This window comes from Thalassophryne amazonica, chromosome 23 (assembly GCF_902500255.1).
Source record: "Thalassophryne amazonica chromosome 23, fThaAma1.1, whole genome shotgun sequence".
NCBI lineage: Eukaryota > Metazoa > Chordata > Actinopteri > Batrachoidiformes > Batrachoididae > Thalassophryne > Thalassophryne amazonica.
The window spans coordinates 22,362,380-22,381,263 of record NC_047125.1 but is presented as its reverse complement, the minus strand read 5'-3'; the positions used below and the strand labels follow the sequence as shown (position 1 = coordinate 22,381,263).

At 39.4% G+C, this 18,884-nt stretch overlaps 1 protein-coding gene and 1 long non-coding RNA gene across 4 annotated transcripts; one reads left to right on the top strand and one right to left on the bottom strand.

The window, feature by feature from the left end:
- Positions 1–1,392: 1,392 nt before the first annotated feature.
- LOC117504592 lies at positions 1,393–8,396 on the bottom strand. Its single transcript, XR_004558834.1, has 3 exons — positions 8,277–8,396; positions 3,126–3,213; positions 1,393–1,631 (listed from the first exon to the last, which is right to left on the bottom strand). It is a non-coding gene; the product is annotated as an uncharacterized LOC117504592 (long non-coding RNA).
- On the top strand, positions 8,170–17,829 carry epoa (erythropoietin a). 3 transcript variants are annotated; one of them, XM_034164074.1, is made up of 6 exons: positions 8,473–8,480; positions 8,674–8,757; positions 14,616–14,746; positions 14,883–14,969; positions 15,142–15,306; positions 17,257–17,829. In XM_034164074.1, the coding sequence occupies exons 2-6, from the start codon at positions 8,736–8,738 to the stop codon at positions 17,407–17,409; spliced, it is 558 nt and encodes a 185-aa protein (XP_034019965.1). In that variant the 5' UTR covers positions 8,473–8,480; positions 8,674–8,735; the 3' UTR covers positions 17,410–17,829. The 3 variants fall into 3 exon arrangements, with proteins under 3 accessions (XP_034019967.1, XP_034019965.1, XP_034019966.1); XM_034164076.1 differs by lacking the exons at positions 8,473–8,480; positions 8,674–8,757 and adding an exon at positions 8,170–8,391; XM_034164075.1 differs by lacking the exon at positions 8,473–8,480 and having other exon boundaries at positions 8,641–8,757.
- The last annotated feature ends 1,055 nt before the right edge of the window (positions 17,830–18,884 follow it).

Below are 18,884 nucleotides of genomic sequence, written 5' to 3'. Positions count from 1 at the left end.
AGGCCAAGAGGATGCTGACGCGTCAAAGGCTGAGGCTCACTGATGGTTAATTTCGAGAGGTGGGGGTGAACCTGTTGTCCCCATGAAAGAGAGGTGAAAAGTTGAAATGGAACATTCAGCCTGCCAGCTGAAGCAGTAAGAGATGTGACATGACAGTGAAAATAGACAGAGCAGCCAAATGTGTGGAGAGGAGAGTAAAGTAGGCAATACAAGTGATGAGAATTCCACTGGATAACAGAAGGCACGAGGCAACTTGGACAGAAAAAAAGGGGAGCAGAGTCAGGAATTCAATTTCCATTTTCAAACAAAATCATTTTCCAGAGAAACTGTTTCATTTTGAGTGTTACCAAGGGAGACTTTTTGAGTCACATGTTGTGATTCACTCGTTTGACACAGTGTTCCAAGTATTTTGAAACAGTGGCTCATTTTGTCAATAAGGATTTCATTTAGACTTCTGGCTACAAGGGACCGTGTGTGAGTGCCGCACTTCACCACATCCACAACACCACAGAACTGCCTTAGGTCTTGCATGGCAACAGCCAAGGTAAACAATCCTCCCTCCTCACCTCTCAAAAAGTACCCATCTATCTATTAGGTGTCCCCTTGGCTTTCTCTAGTCGTTTGGGTCCTCAGCATTTGGGTCCTGAGACACTTATGTACTGGATCTTGCATAGACAAACACAATGCGCCATGTTGCCAAAATGTCAAAGCTGATGCTCTCTCACAATGCAAGTGATACTCCTCATCTTAGTCTCCCTAAGTAACTGAGTATTTGGCATAAAGTTATCACAGCGGTACACAAGGATCCTCCAAAGAGACCCAGTGCCAAACACATTCCATTATCACCTGAGGTTACTGGTTCGTGTCCAACTGTATTGGCTTCACTAAACACTTATCACAACAGCAACATCATAGCTCCTAGCAGTCTGATCAGCAGAGTCTAACACTTTTGTTTTTGTTTTTTTTTTTTACAAAAATCAACATAGGCTGCAAAGACGCACAGCCAATATTCATGATACTGCTCTGTGAGTACTCACAGGTCGAGATTGTGTTCTGTGTTTGACTTGTTTGATGCCAAGACAGACTGGCCTGGGACTGATCGTAAAGCAGCTAGAGCTGAATGTGATGAAGAATAATCCTTGCAAGCACCTTCCCCGGCACAGTGAGCACTGTCATACCCCTATACAGTAGTTGTTACAATCTATGTGGTCACCTTTTCCTTTCCAAATTGGGGAAACAATTCTTTTCTTCCAGTCCGTAGGGATGACTTTTAAGAACAAACGCACTTGTGGATACACTAAAGTGCAGCATTTTCAGAAAGGCTAATGGCTGCCTTTCCAAGAAATACCAACTAAACATTGTTGTATTGTTGGCCAGTAAGTAGGTCCTCTTGAGTAAATTGTGAGACCCCAGTGATGAGGTTCCTGTGGTCATCATGAAGGATTGCAGTAATTATCATCAAAGTGATAAGGCTCTCGTCACTGGGTGCCTGTAAACTCTGAAACAATGATCCCATCCTCGGCAGTGGCTCCTGCCTCGGCTTCCTCACAGTTGGTCACCCATTCTTTCATGACAACTTCCTGTCTTGTGTCGCGCCAGAGCAGTAGACCTAGCTGGCTGTAGTCCCAAAACTACGGGACGAGAATGAGAAACACATACACATCCATATAAAAGATGTTTGTCAACAATAACAGCCATCTTGTTTTGGATTAAAAAAAAAGACCTGTTGGGTCATTTATGGCCCCCCTTAGATTTATTTAGGGAGTTGTGTTCATGGGGTCAATGAGGTTAGGTATTTCGGATATCCCCCATATCTCCTGTCATAAATCAGCCTGTAGTCAATGATAGCGTCCGAATCCAACCAAGGAGTCACTGTGACTGGACTCTCCTTCCCCCACACTCCGCACGTCCCTCACCTCCCACCCCAGTCCCCCTGTTCTGGCCATGAAGCATGGCTCACAGCACGTACCTCGTCTCCCGTCTTTCATGTTGGCTCAGACATAAGCAAACAGCCCTTTGAGCAAACAGTGCTACAATCTGTCAACATTTTCCTCACCTAAGCACTGGATTAGCTGTGTAGTTTTAAAGCAGATTTATAGTGAACCGTATGTTGATATGTGCACATGTGGATATACATGCAGTAATGTGCAAAAAAGTTTGACACATCCTATATTTGTAGTACCCACCACGTGCACACCCCCCCCCCCCCCAGAGTGCCCAACCAAAGCCCATGTTATGTATACCAGCAAATTTTCTTATAAACTGCAGAAGACCACCTCAAATAATCTTTTTTATCACTTATGTTTTGTTAAAGATAAAAGTTGGTTATGTATTTGACATATTTCTTGTTCTTTGCAAACATCAGATGGCCATTTTTTAATGATGAGGCAGAATAAACACACTAAAAAAATTGCTGAGTACTACACACAAACTGACTTACATTAAATCTCTATAAATTAGTATATTTTCAAGCTAATGTCATTGTTATTTACAGTAATCTAAACTTTCTGTAAGAGGTCCACCCATTTAATATTTAATAATACTAAAATACCAAATAGTACCAAAATTATTTAGAATAATAAAGAGTAAGAAACATAAAAGAATATCCAAATAATCACAGTGGGTCAAGCCCCTCTGACAGGCATCAATTTTATTTCCCAAAACCTTGTTCCTGTTCAGACTCAGGTCAAATGAATTTTGAGTCAACCATACTATAATTTTACAAAAATATAATTCCAAATGTTCATCAGATCATTTTTCACTGATGGTGAAGAACATACTTTGTAAATCTACAAAGTAACTAGTTTTTTTTTTTTATCTGAAAACATCTGTTCCTTTCTTTAATACATTACATTTGTTTTGTTTCAGATAAACACATTTAGCAATCAAAACACTCCAGGAATAAGGAAATGGTCGGCACCTTTTTTAAAACTGTAAATAATAATATCAGCTATAACTGTCATTTATGATGAAATAGGCCCATGAGAAATTGTAATATACATAATACAAACTAATGCACATATCCATATTGTAAACACAAGCATTGTAACAATGTGAACTTCTGAATTTAACATGTCAGTTCATTGGGTGCACGTTGGCTGATGATAATGCACGTGCAAACATACCTTGACTTCTTTTGAAGAAACCTCGGCTTTTCATGGGACGGCCTTCCAGGAAATTTCAATACATTTCCTTTACTGTGGCTCCACCGGGCTGTGGGACTGCAAACATACAGAACATAAATATGTCTGCCTGAAGAGGTCAGCTCAGGTGTGGTAGCATGTGCCGATACCTCATCCCGCTGCATCCATGGCAGAGGAGCAACTGCCAAAAAAAAAAAACCTGTTGCTGTGAATATACAACACAGAAACAATGGCTACTTCTGCAGCGTATAATTATTTAAAGTTTGACCACAATACTACAAACCGGAACAACAAAATGAATAAAATATTGTGTGCAACCAACGGTACTGTCGACTAGCTATAGTCATACAAGCTAATATTTGAAGCGAAACTCGACTGTCCCCTTCCTTAAAAAAAAAAAAAAACTTTAGTTAGTTAGTTAGTTACATAGGTAGGCAAGTACATAGGTAGGTAGGTCAGTGGATCAATCAACAGCTAGATTGAAAGGTTGCCTACTGAGAGATCTAAAAAGGACATCCTCTATTTATTTCAAGACTTCCCCAGATAACAAATGCTATGTTTTTTAAAGTATCCTGACGCAGAACTTAGCCGTGCCTTTGAGATTTATCCAAATTGCTGTCTTGAACTTCTTTTACGAGACGTTGAGCGGTCATTGTCACAAAAGGATTTTGTGTACTATAAACAGCGGTAAAGTCTGTCAGCACCAACAACAGCCTTCGAAGGTTTGATGACATAAAATCTAGGTTATTTTTCAGTCATGAAAGAGAAAATGAGATAATTCAGAAATTGCATTACTCAAAACGGTAAACATAGTAAATTTATTAAAGAAAATTGCTTGTTTCGGAACATCAGAAAGAAAAACGTTCAAGGGTCTCAGAAGTCCACTGGACAAAGAAAGACTGACCCAAAAAGACTGTCTAAACCAGATTTCAGAGAAATTTATTGAATAGATTTTTTTTTTTTTTTTTGTTAAATCAGGATAACAAGGACAACAATTTTTATCCTTCTGGGGGGCCAGGGGTTTTTTTTACAGTCAATAAAGGTCAATGAAAAACTTTATGTAGGTAGACAGTAATTCAAGGAATCTATATGTAGTGTCAAGGAAAAAGCTACTGAGCAGTTTTTCAGCTATAAATTGAGGTGTGCAAAATGTCATTTTTGGGCTTATGGGGGCCTCTTGGAATGGCTGAAAGACAATGAGATTGTTTTTGTTTGTTTGGTTTTTGTCTGCCAGCGACCTCACATAGGGATTGAATAAGAAAGTCCAACTTACCACGACTGGATATTGACCGAAGGAATGTCTGTACCAAACGTCAGAAAAATTAATTGAAACGTTTTTGAGAAAAATCAGCGGACGTCAATTTTTAACCTTTACAGAGGGTCATGGGGGTCTTTATAAAGAGTCAAGGTAAATAAAAATCTTTGTGTAGGTTGACTGTGATTCAAGTAATCTATATGTGGACTTATTAAAAAAAAGTTACTACTGTAGTTTTATAGCCAATAAATAAATAAATAGACACATTCAAAATGTCATTTTTGGCCTTTTTAGGGGAGCATGTGGGCGCTTGGAATGATTCAAAGGCAATGTCATTTTTCTTATCTGTTGGCGGTCTGAGGGAATCTTCATACAAAATTAAAGTTAATAAACTTTTTTTTCAGCAAATAAAACAAATAGTGGAAAATTTGCCTCATTTCTTTTTCTTTGCCTTTCTTGGGGTGGGGTGGGGGGGGGGCAGATAGATTCAATCAAAAATCAAGCTTACTGTGATCAGACAGTCCCCCAAGGACTGTTTGTGCCAAATGTCAGAGAAATTCTATGAATAGTTTTTCAGGAAATTATGAGACAGCTCATTGCCTTGAATATTGATGGCATTAGCCCTATGGACCTTGGTACGAAGGACTAATAAATGAAATTATGACTTAATTTAGTGAGTCACCGTTTTGAAATAGCAAAATGGTAAATTAACCACTTGCTTCATAATTTTTTTCTTTAAATTTGACACAAATAATTGTTGATTCACACTGAAATGCTCAAAATATTAAAGGAACCAGTTGCTTCATAAAACACTCCTTTTTTTTCAAAACAGCTCATGAACCAATTGTGGTTTTACTTGCTCAACATAATCATTAAGGAACTATTTGCTTCAAAAGCACTTGATTCAGTTGATCAGACTGTTCTCTGGGACACCCTGAGAATTTGTTGGATCCTCGAGAACTTACTGAACATCCTAGCCAGCCTACACACAGACACTGTGAGTCCTGTGTGGAGTGAGCTTTTTTGCCAGTGCAAACTGGTGTTTCTCAGGGATGTGTTCTGGTTCCTACACTGTTCAATGTTTGCATGGACTGGGTGTTGAGTAGAAGCAAATCTGTATGTGGTGAAAGTGAAAGTGTTGAACTTGTAGAGACATTCGGTTATCTCGGCAGTGACGTTCATGTCTCTGGGTCCTCAGCCTTTGAGAAGAGCTCATGAAGTCATGAGGTCACTGGGCAGAGGTGTTAGACCAAGCTGATATATCTGCAGGGAGACGAAGGTCCAAGTCTTTAGGGATCTGGTTCAAACAGTCTTGCTGAATGGTTGTGACACCTGTACACTAACTGCAAATGAAATCATTACGGTACTGTCAATAAAAGTGATTATTTCAAAATGCTTGAAACACTGAATGAAACAGTTGTTTTAACACATTATTATTCAGTGTTCAAAATTCTGGGTCAAACCCAAATGGCTATGTACCTGCAGTTGTCTGCAAATACTTTCCAGTATTGCCAAAGATTTGTCAATTTTAGCTGTGGTCGTACGGTGCATCTGTAAAGTATTCACAGCTCTTCACTCTTTCCACTGTTATGTCACAGCCTTATTCCAAAATGGAGTAAATTAATTTTTACCAAAAAAAATTCTACTTACAACACCCTCAAAATAACAAAATTATTATTATTTTTTTTTTTTTATGTTTACAAATTTATAAACCTGAATCTGACTGAACATTTCTGGAGAGACCTGAAAATGGCTGTGACAGACACTCCTCATCCAACCTGATGGAGCTTGACAGATGCTTCAAAGAGGAATGGGCAAAGCTGCCCAAAGATAGGTGCACCAAACTTGTGGCATCATATTCAAGAAGGCTTGAGGCTGTAAATGCTACCAAAGATCCATCAACAAAGTATTGAGCAAAGGGTGTGAATACTTACGTACATGTGATTTTGTCATTATGGGGTGTTGTGTGTAGAATTTTGAGGGAAAAATTAATTTAATCCATTTTGGAATAAAGCTGCACCATAACAAAATGTGGAAAAAGTGAAGCATTGTGAATATTTTTGGGATGCACTGTATTTTAGAGTTGAAACTTTTACAACTGCAAGTTTTAAGGCTCCAAAACACAATGGATTATTAGCAAATGCGTTATTTTTCCAATGACAAGTCTGCAGATAAAAGCTCTAGAGTGTTGTTTCAACTGTTATGTATCACCTGAAGCTCAGTTAAATCAATCACATAAAGAATGGAGTGAGTGACTGAGCACAATGGAAATGGGTGATGGAGGCCAACTGTGGTAACATACAAATGAAATGCATAAAGATCACTCACTGGATTTACTGGATTTTTGTGGAGCCAACCTCAAGGACATGCAGATCATGGCTCTTTGGCATTGGCTTTACTTTTTTCTGACAGTTATTCTGAGGCCAAAATCTTAGGAGCCCTAATAGTCTGTGGGCTACATAGGTTATTCACTACCACCTGTGGTGACAAAAAAATTGGTCACCTATCTATATAGACTTGAAAAAAGTATGATAGCTATCCCAGGGTTGTAGGTGTACCCAAGTGGAGGTCAATGAAGGATGACACAGAGCCAAAATTTACAAATGCCCCAATCATGGTAAGAAGTATACCACATTATTTGTCTGATCATAGGGATTCCAAAAAGTCATTCTTTAGAGGACTATCTTTGACTGAATGTTGTGGAGTTACGGGGTAAAAACAGCAAAAATGTGAAAGGTCCGTTTAATTTGGTACAGTTGCTCAAATTTTGTTAAAAAGTCATTCAAGTTATTGTTTGAGCTAATAGGATTAATCAATGGAATAGTTTTGAGCATGTTGAAGGCTTGGTCTAGGAATCTAAAGGTCAACGTCCATTAGATTCTTTGACGTATGTTACCCCGTAAAGTGATAACTACAAAACACAGATTGTGCAGACCATTCAATTTGAGAACCCTGTGAACTCAACCAATAATTTGTATCACTTTTTTTTGTAACCAAAACTGGAGCAACTTTAACTCCTGAACCCTGTAGAAACTGTAATTGAACTTTGGTTCCATTTTTACCCTACCATTTTTCCATAACCTAACAACATTCTATGATCTGACAAATCATGTGATATCGTCCTCAGTATGAATGGAGCGTTACTACAGCTACTACCCTGGAATGGCTATTGTACTTTTTTAACCCAAGCCCAATAGATAGGTGACCAAAATGCCATATCAGAAGTTTTGTCACCCTAGGTGGTAGTGACAGTCATTTTCAAGAGTCTGGCCCAAGGCCTACAAATGCCCCAATTTATCCAGAGCTCCTTCTAAAGCTGCTTGTTAAGATGTAGGAGTATATTCCATTTTTGCTTTGCTATGTATACTTCCTCACATTGATGTGGGGTCAAAAAGTGTTCACTGTTGTGTCTCGCTCAAGCGCAATCAAAGACGGATCCTGCTGACCTTTCGTTCAAAGCGAACTGTGCCACTTGATGTCGGGATTCTGAAGGTTTGCAGAGGTAATTAAGCGGGCAGGGGTATGCACTCTGAGTTCCTGTCTAGTTATCACTGCAAAATGGTCTACAGTCATTCTGAACATTATATAAACATGCAGTCAAGCACAATTAATTTTCCCTCCCTCCATTTGTTGGGAACACGTTTCTGAAAATGATCCCAACAATACATGAGAAGATGAGACATTATTTAGGGACAAATGTTTCATAAACAGGGATGTTCTGTTTTTCGGACAACAATGAAAGAAAAACTTTTTTTGACTTAAGGGAGGAGGAGGTGCAGATTGTCATCTAGGAAACAATGCCAACTTTAATTTCAGTCATAGATTAAAAGAAAGGAAAAAAAAAATATCAAACGGGATCAGATTTGAGAAACACCTACCGGATAAGTGCAGGAGATCCACAAAAGAGCTTCGTTTCCAATTAATAGACGGACCTGAGGGGTCAAACCGCGAGGACCCCGGGGGGCTCTGCGGACACCGCCATGGAATTAACCCGTGAGTTCCGCTTTTTTTCCCCTTTAACCTCGCTTTACTTTTAGTTGTGTTAGCGGGGCTGTATTTAGGGGGGCAGGTGAGGGAGAGAGGTTGATGTTTAATCGCGCGGCGCCGCGCGTAAAAAGGCGCGTGCTTCACCCTGATCACGTTGCCGCGCGCGCTCTCTTTAGGGGAGGCGATCGCGAAACGCTGCGTGGCCGCACTTTTGTTCCACGCGGACTGCGCACACATCAGACGAGCTTTTTTTTTTTTTTTTTCTGCGTGTGTGTCACACACACACAGTCGGATTTGGACTGGAGAAGTTTTCCCACCATGCTTTTAAAACATGCGGCACCTGTTTGCGAATGTTGCAGAAAACGGGCAGAGGTAAGAGCGCGCGCACCGCTTATGCCATGCTTTCCTGCAGGGTCTGATTTGTGCTCGGTTCGAAATCCAAAATCCACGTGAGGATCGCTCATGTGCGAATGCAACTTTGTAGACAGCTGCACAAACTGCGAGCCCTCCTTTGATCTCTTTGAGTGGAAAAGCAGGGAGCGCTTTATTAACACTGCTTTGATGCCGAAGGCACTAAATCACGTGGAGTTGGGGGTTTGACTCCCATGCTAATTTGTATTTGCTCCAATGTAAACAATGCACTTTCCAAATTACATTGTGGCAATCAAGATTGTGTGTTTGACAGCAATTACAACTTGCTGAAAAGTGTGACCACACTTTTGACTGGTAGTGTATATACACTACATGTATATATGCTATATGTACTACATGTTAAATATTACTGAACATATTTTTTCAAACAGGTATGCATACTTTTTTTCAAACACAAGTTGAAAAAAGTATGCAACTGAAGCATCCAACTGAAATTTTCAAAAACTGAGGCAGGGTTTGTCTCCTCCAGTCTTTGTACCACTACCATGCCTATGACTACAAAGAGTTTTTGTAGTAAATAGGCTGCCCCATTCACTCGTTCATTGTTTGCTAACTTCAGCAATTTGCAAACAAAGCAAACTGATAAGTACAGCACTCAAGAGGTCTGATTTCTAACCATGTTTACTAGGGTTGTTTAAAAAAAAAAGGTGAAAAATCTTTTTAAAAATTTTAAAGCAAATATGTGAAAATATATGTTTTCATGAAACTGAAGAATTTGTTTTAATTGTAGAATTAACTAAATCTGGTAGTTTCTGGTTATTTTTAAACAGGTTTGAATTTAAACAAGTTTAAACAATAATTTTATTATTAATGGTGTAGTGCCCTTTGATTTTCCACAAAATTGTAAAAATTTTACTTTGCTTAGAAAGCTAGCGGTTAATAAAAATCACCTTTTACTTCTGTGCTATATGCCTATATCATAAAATTACACTTAATATTATGGCCGGGAAAGGTGTATTTCTATTTATGTATGTGTTTTGTTTTTTTGGGGTTTTTTTTTTGGGGGGGGGGGGGGGGTATAGATATACATATTGGGCAAATGAGTTTATTCCATCTGTTCTTTAACCCATATGGGCCAAAATCTTAAATTGTTTCCAGGTGAGGTGTATTTTGATCTTTATTGGAATACTAAGGAACAAAAATATAGTGGCGCTGGTAAAGATAAAAATAGTTAAAAAAAAATTCCAAAGGGACTTCACCTTTAAATAACCATCAGAAAATGCCTGTTGTCATGGACAGGCTTGTGCAAATATAAAGCATTATTATTATTACTTCAATGAGGTTTGTACCTCGATAATGGTTTAGTTTCTTGTAATAAAGCAAAAATATAAAATTTTTCTTGCAATGTTTAGAAATTTTAAATTTTACACGTGATATTTAAAAGTAACACTGCATTTATCAAAATCAAAAGTAAATTCATCTTTTGCATAGTGCTATAATCCTATGGAGGAAGTGTTCTGGGGTTTCTTTTCTTTTTTTAACACGTTTGCAGGGAAAATGTGTCCCGTCATTCTCTTGCAGCGTGATACAGCAGAGTGAGATGTTTTAGGACCATGGAATGTGAAAGCTGAATCTGCAGTTTCTGGCACACTGATGCACACTTTAGTCAGCAGCAAAGAGCAAGAGGTTATCTCAGGCTGACAGCGATGAGGGAATCCAGTCAACCTAGGCAGGAAGTTATGTCACACTTAGCTTTACTACCCCTCATGCTTTTGTGGGAACACGGCGGAAAAGCACGTAAAAAGCCTTCCGTGACGTATCTACTTCAAATCCTCGATGGTCGTGCTCCAGTTTAACACCAGCTGTAGCACATGACACAGGCTTTTCACACGAGCGTCCCAACACCTTCTCAAAGTCACATGCTGACAGTGGAGCGTGGTGTTATCCAAATGCCAGCCACTCAAGGGCTTCTACTTTAAAATAGCAGCGTGACTGATGGTGGCAGACAAAGCTTTTGCTTGGACCACAGTCCTGGAGGAGAAGTTCCATCGCTGTGGTGAGAATGTGGTATGTGTTGAGGTGTATAGACACTCCAAACTGTTGCTGTCATGTCAGCGGTTGGCAGCGAGAGGGGTAAGGTCACCAATGACCCTTGAGCTGAGTCACGTATACTTTTTTAAAGAGGACGTGTTCTGCAATATGGGAAAAGCAAATGCACAGAAACAAAATCCATAGGTGCTGCCACTTGTTAGCCATTTTTAAACAGGTAAAAACTTGATACACCATGGTATGGGTACCAGCTGGGATGAGCCAATTACATTTAAGGTTGCTTGGTACATATAGTTGCATATCCCCCCCAGCAAATCCCTTCCAGTCTTTCTTCGAGGAACATTGCTTTTAGACATTTCTATAATTATCTTCTGCATTTGTCATTATTAGCTCTAAACTGCCACGTCCCAAATTTTCTTGGAATTCGTTGCACGTCTGAAATGCAGGAATGAATGTACATTAACAAATGAAATGAAGATGACCACATAAAACATGAAATATCTTTGGTACTGACTGCAATGGAATAGCAGTCAAAGTAAATGTGGGAATCAATGTATTTTTTATTTGTATTTTCCATATCATTCCAACTTGTTTTGATTTGGGGTTGTAGTAAATAGCTCACTTTATGTTAGTTGTCTCTCCCACACATTTGTTTTGGATGTTTGGCCAAATTTAGATTTTTTTTTTTTTTTTTTTTCTTTGGCAGTGACTGATATTTGCACTTTATATTGACACTTAACAGCACACACTGCACTGCGATTCCAACTGCAATCACGTGATTTGGATGAAAGTCTGCACTTTTTCACCTTTTGCTCACATTCAGTTCTAAAATTACTGCAGTTGAAAGTAAATAATCTAAATAGCCCAAAATATAGTTCTTATACACAGTAGCTGGTACTTGGCATGGAGAACAGTGTGAAATGTGTACGTAAATCTCTTTGATTTTAAGTATTTCTGTTGTGCGACAATGTCAAACTACATCACCTCCACTGTGTCTATGTCCAACATCGTGTTTTGAAAAAGACTATGAAATATGTAATTTTTAAATTCTACTGAAGGTATTTGGACAGTGACAATTTTTGCTATTCTGTTAAGGAAGTAAATATGTGCCATCAGAGTTTTTATTTGAATTTTTAAGGTTGAATGTTTTTAGCATCAAAATCAGTTTGAAGTTGAATATCTAAGGTTGAATTTCTTTACCATCAAAATATTCAGCCTCAAAAATTCAACCTCGAAAAACCTCAACCAAAAAAAATAAATAAATAAATAAAATAATAAAATAAAAAAATTCAACCTCAAAAATTACAAAAGCAGGGAGAAGCAATCGATACCTGTCTCAATCATCCAATGTTTATGGAAGTAAATCTGTGATGTTGGATTATTGAGACGGATCGATTGCTTCTCCCTGCTTTTCTATTTTTTGAGGTTTAATTTTTTTTTTTTTTTTTTTTTTGATGAATTTTTTTGAGGCTGAAGTTTTTAAGGCTGAATAATTTGATGCTAAACAAATTCAACCTCAGAAATTCAACTTCAAACTCTGATTTTGATGTGAAAAACATTCAACCTTAAAAATTCAAATTCAAACTCTGATGGCACAGATTTACTTCCATATTCTGTCTCTGCACACCACCACAGTGGAGCTGAAATGAAACCATCAAGATGCACTACGAGTGATGTTTGCTGGTTTAAATTCATATATCGGATTCAAAATTTTGGAACTACAGCCATTTTTATACAGCGTGTCTCTGTTTTCAGAGACCATAAGTAATTGGACAAACCAAATATAAGGATTTTTATACAAATTTCACTCCAACAACCCAGTTTTCTTTGGCCAAATCACTGAATCTCTCCTGGACTTCATTTACATCAGTCATTCAGAAACACAGACAGTCTGATACTGCATGGGAAATCTGCCTGGAGGAGGCAAATCTCAAAAACCGAGTCACTACACACCAAGGAGACAAGTGAGGGAAGCCATCAAGACTCCCAGACAACTCTGATGGAGTTACAGTAACCGTAGCTGCAGTGGGACAAACTGTGCACACAGTGCAACTTTTGACTGTCATGCCACCCATCAGAGATTCCTGAAGGAGTGGCACAGATCATTTTTACACAACAGATCAAATCTCATCTTTTGTTTCCCATGTGCCTTTTGGCAAGCTGTAACTGTCATTTCTCTGTGCCACTCTACTGTTATGCTGTGTGACTGGTGACGCAACACACAGAAGCTGCACCTTGCACAGTTCAGAGCTCCCACTCTTTTTAAGAAATCATTTTCCAAGAGTTTATCCTGGCAATTCAGGACAGCAGTTGCTCACTAACAGTCATTATTTAGCGGTAGGCCCAGTCCTGACGCATTCAATTCTATTTCCACTGATGAAGTGTGTCAGGTTAATTCCAGGTAATAGTAACATCCATCACTCCAGCGGGATCATCTGCCCTCTTTCTGTTTGTCAGGAATAGCTCTGGTATGCTGTAAAAATCTGAGCCTGTACATTTTCTGCATATCATGAGCGCGTGGGCCTAAAAAGTTTTATTAAGTTTATCCCAGTAACTACGTCATCCAGAATTAAATGAAACATAATATATTTTAAAAAAATATTATAATAATCAAGTGTCATACTTTTCAGTCATCTTTCATTTGGTTATTTTATTTATGGTCCTGTAGAAATTACATAAACTTAGAAACGCTCTTTGTTTGTCCATCCTGGTAAAGAGCACTTGTAAATGTGATGATTTGTATGAACAACAGTCCTGATATTTATTTATAACCTCTGAAATTGGAATCATTACAGATACAAATATTATTCATCGTTTCGCCACTTCATAAGCTTGTATTAGTAGCTGTTGCGCAATGAGTGTACAGAGAGAGACAACAAAACTTTTCTTCCAGTGTTTTGGGACGATACTTGTCTACTAAATGTGAGCAGACACTGTTTACACTGCCAGTACAACAGTATCATCTTTTGCCTGAAGAGCTTCAGCACCACAACCTGCAATGACAATAATGACGGTTCTTCTTCTTCTTCTTCTTCTGTAGTTTCACCACTTTTGCAGTCTTAGTGGGATTTGTGCTGGAGATGCCCAACATCCTTGCAAGAAGTTAAGCCTTATACAACTACTCAAATTAGCCGGCCCACCGAGACAATGTTGTGCCCATAAATCCTCAGAAAAGACCAAGCACCAAAGACATCTAGTCACTGAAGGGTGGTGCCCACGTCCAAACCTGTGGGTGGGAACCTGGAATATCCTTTCCCTTAGCAAGGATGTCCTACCACAGCCCTCAGATACATTGGGATTCAGCAAAACACTTCCTTTTACTCTCTATTGGTCAGATCCCTTCAAATCTTCACCACAGCTTCACCTCTGCTTGAATCAATACATGCTACGGGTTTCTCCAAGATACTGACTAGTATAATAGCCTGAACAAGTGAAAGATAATGTCAACATCAAACCTTGCTACATAGGGCTGAGGTCGCAGTAGCCAGTGGACACAAAGTTATGAGAAAAAAGCATTCAATTTAGGACTACAAGGACATAGTAGGGGGTGTCAGTCTTGGGTAGCAAATCTGCCATACTGAGTACGAGATCATACTCAATATCAACCATAGTATACTGACAATTATCAAGTGTTAGGACAACAGGTCAACCCTTGACATCATAGCACAACATATGGTTTGGAACTACTTTCATGACTTGTATCACATTGTCTCAACTTTTGTGTCCAATCTCATTCTTTCACTGTCACAACCTATTGTGTTAATGCTGATCTGTTCTGATGCTGTTTATCGACATTTGTGCAATGGCAGGACTACTTACCTTGCTGTTGATGCTGTTGGAGTGGACCCGGCCAGGCCTCCTGTCCCCGCTGAGGCCCATCTGTGACCTGAGGGTCCTGGACCATTTTATTAAAGAAGCACGAGACGCAGAAATCGCTATGGTAAGACGCAAATAAAAAAAGCACAGAGATGGTCTTTGACCGGAGTAGTTCAGTGATAAGAACTTGACGTGTACAAATATGCATAATGAGAATCCTTTTGACATTCCTAACACGAGTTTCTGCCTTACTTACGCAGAGGTCATGTAGGGAAGGATGTAGCCTGTCAGAGTCAGTCACTGTGCCTCAAACCACAGTCGATTTTGATGTCTGGGAGAACAAAAATGTAAGTTACAATTGATATTAAACATATATTCAATGCTTTTCAGGGTATAAAATGTGCAGTTTCAATCAACTTTGGTTTTTAACTTCTGATTATTTCTAACAGTGTACTAATTACGAGCTGTTCCATATTCTGATTAAAAAAAACTCTTGCCCTCTTTTTTGGGGGGGACAAGGCGTTGGATCAAGCCCAGGAGGTGCAGTCGGGGTTGTGGTTTTTAAACCAGGCCCTCAGCTTGCTCCGCACCTCAGTCACCAACACAGCACTGCACAGTCACATAGACAACTCCATCAGAAACCTGCAGAGCCTCAGTGGTGTGCTGCGGAGCCTCAACATCCAGGTGAGTCGCAACAAGTTCAGAAGTACAGGGTTAGAATTCTAATAGTTAAAGTACCTGAGTTTCTAACATGATAAAGTGTCTCAGTATAGAAACAGAGTTGCATCAGGTAGAATATCCAGCATAAAACTTGCACAAAAGTCCAACATTTATCAGTCCAGGACCTGCTGAAGGGATCCTGAGTAACTGGGAGCAACCGAAGGACAGGTCAAGTCTAGGAGCATGCGGTGATGCCTTGCACAGTGGTATCCACCAAACGGTGGAGTCGTGCGTTTCTCAGACAGCAAGTAGACAGGCAGACAACTGGTTCATCCACACATCTCGAATATAGCATCCGTCTGTTGGAGCTAGGTGAAATGGGTGCGTCACCTTTCCTTTTTGAGTTGCTGGGTTCCTCAGTGTGAAGATATCCGTGTGCTGGACCACACCCACATGACCAAAACATAGCTAACATTTCTTCATGATGCAAGATACTTTTCATCTGAGCCTCCCAAAGTAACCCCTCAACTGACACAAAGTCATTCCAGTGGGACCCAAGAATCCTGTGTAGAGTCCTGGTACCAATGGCATCCAGTGAATGCCTTAGATCAGGGGTAGGCAACCTGTTCCAGAAAGAGCCATGAGGGTGCAGGTTTTCTTTGCAGCCACTGACTCCACCAGGTGATTTTACTGATTAATATCACTTTGAGCAGATGGAACCACTTAATCAGTGAAATCACCTGGTGGAGTCAGTGGTTGCAAAGAAAACCTGCACCCTCATGGCTCTTTCTGGAACAGGTTGCCTACCCCTGCCTTAGATCAATGGTTAGTGTCCAAATCTTACAAACTTACACAAATACAGGAGGAACCAGGACCCAAAAGACTTGTACCTTCCTTCTCCAAAGGTATAGGCATCACCAAACAATTCAGAGATAAGTGAATGTCTCTGCGAGTTTGACACTTTTACCGCACACAGATACCCCACTAATGGACGACTGCAGGAAGTCACTGAAAGCCTGGATTTTTATCTTGATCTAGGACAGTTGCAAAACTATAAGCTCCACCCCCTCAGTGCTGCAATAAGGGTATCCACTGATTCCACAGAGACAAAAGCAAACAAATAAAACAGGTCAAACTGTCCCAGTACCACCATAGTTTAAGATTCCAATCAGAACTCATTCAGCATTCATTGGTCCTAGAGCCACCCAGTCTCACAAGATCCTGATCTTCCTGAAAATTACAGTACATGGTATGGCAGGCCAAAAACTTTCATCAGATTTTGAGGATACCAAAATTCATACCACATCTGAATTTTGTTTAAATGTTCTTGAATATCTTGGCTCCACCTCTTCTTTAATAAATCTTTTGCTCCATTAATATTAGGTTACCCAAAAGTGGACATATAGGCACTTTTGTCATCTTATGTTAAAACTGAAAGTAGTTGCACATCTTTTCTAATTAAAAATGTTCAGAAATGTATGCTGTCCTACTGCCATCCTCTTTTTGCTGATCTTATTTCACCACATCAACTTTGGGGCAAATAGCCTCTTTAAAACTTTGGAAAATCTACCCCAAGGACAATGCTGGCAGTTGTCGATTTTTGTGATAACTAAAAGTAGACCACCACCAAATCTCACAATTTAAAGTTTTTTTGGAAATGTCCTGGCTCTGGCTGTTTGCTTCAGTCTTTTTTCTTTCTGTATCAACACAACCACTCAACCTTTTCATTGGATTTTGTGAAAACTGCTAATCATAAGATCCTATGGTCACTTAAGATTTTTTTTAACTGGATAAAACATTTAATGAATTAAACAATTTTCCCCAACCTTGAAAACGTTGTGGTTGACTGGAAGTGGAACTATGGCATTAACTTTTCAGACTTAATCTGAATAAAAGGGTTGGGGCCAGGAGCATTTTGTGTATTTAAATTAAACCTGAGTTTACCTCTAAGTAAACCTGAGTGCTTTCTTTCAGGAATATACCCTGCCAGCAAGTGCAGCCGGGGGCGAGGGCACATGGAAGGTTTCCTCTGCCACAGACTTGCTTCAAGTCCACAACAACTTCCTCCGAGGCAAAGTGCGCCTCCTCCTTTCGGGTGCACCAGCTTGTCAACAAGAGGTCAGCTGATGGTCCAACATCCCGACCGTTGGTGAGGCGGATTTGTGTTTCCGAAAGCAAGAGGAAAGACTCGACACTGTTTGCCTGCTCTTTGTCGGATGTAAGCGCTTGCAATGTGAAGATTCAGCTGTCCTTGTAGAAGTGAAGGAAGTTGAAGGGTAACGACAGTTCCGGCTAGGCCTTGAAATGGATACGAGAAGACTGCACCTTAGAATGGACAAGTAAAACATGGACGTTGTGAAGACACGCCGACCAAACACGAGGCCTTTGAGAAACACTGCTTCAATAGCTGTTTTACTGGCACTCTTTCGCACTTTGTGTGTGCATGTTGTTTGTATGTGAGTAAGGTTTGTATGTCCCCCAAGTTTGACCCTACACCTTTTGTTGCAGACATTTGTTGAATGGGCCACCAACTGCACCTGAACATAAGAAAAGTGAAATATCCACGACACACATTTCCAATTTCAAATTCTTATTTACAAGATGCAGATACTATTTATATAAATGTTCTACTTTTATGCTTTTTTGAGATTTTTAGTTGCCGCTTTCACTTTTAACACTGAACATTTGGTGTCTTCTGATGACGTTTGTAATGGCATGCTGCTATTTCCTTTATATGTACAGACAGTGTCCTTAATCAAGATAGACTATTTACACTTTTAATTTGCTTTCCCCCTCCGGAATAAAAGAGCAACAGAGTAAGGGGGACTAACAAATATCTGACGCAGGTCTTGACATCCGGTGAAAAATTGCCCACAACTTCACATGAGCACCAAATCAGTTTCGTGATCACTTTTGACGAGTTACTGCCGCAAACATTACCTTCACAGTTCACATCCTGTACAGCATAATTACAAACACTGACATGAACAAAAACAGCGTATGCCCCCTTCCTCTGTTGTTCCGTCATCAACCAGCATGCACGCAATCAGTCCTGGGAACTTGGGTCTCTGTCTAAATGGATATGCGACAATTTCATTTGAGTTAATTGTTCTTCCTTGTTGTTTCCCCATGTTTTTGTCACATCACTGAATGTGCAAGATGTTTTTAGTTTGTTTGTACATCTTCTTTCCTGTTTTTTTTTTTCAATCTTGATATAATTTGCTATTTAAGTACAAACTATTATTCTCAGATAAAGAAAGTGTAGATGTTTGTTCACTTTGTGCTCTCTGTTCGATTGTGACACTACTGTAACAGATGTGTTTTGTCGTAAATGACTTCCAAAGCAATTCTTGGGTCTCTGGCACAAAACATTTCTCATGCTGAACAAGTTTTATTTTATGGACAAAATCAAATTTTTGCCAGAGGAAAAACCTGACATAGCCGTGTGCAACTAAATACAGACATCTAGTGGACATTCACATGAAAGTAGAAACTTAAAACTTGGCATTTGTAGTTAACTTTTTGTTTTACAGAGGTAAAAATGAAAAAATATAAACAATTGCACACAAACCATTACAAGACATAATTCAAACATCGAGAAG

Bases quoted from the DNA above. Each gene is read 5' to 3' on its own strand.
- epoa (XM_034164074.1), top strand. From the start codon at position 8,736: ATGTTGCAGAAAACGGGCAGAG. The intron at 14,747-14,882 runs GTAAGACGCAAA...TTACTTACGCAG, and splicing joins GAGACGCAGAAATCGCTATG to AGGTCATGTAGGGAAGGATG. The intron at 15,307-17,256 runs GTGAGTCGCAAC...GCTTTCTTTCAG, and splicing joins TGCGGAGCCTCAACATCCAG to GAATATACCCTGCCAGCAAG.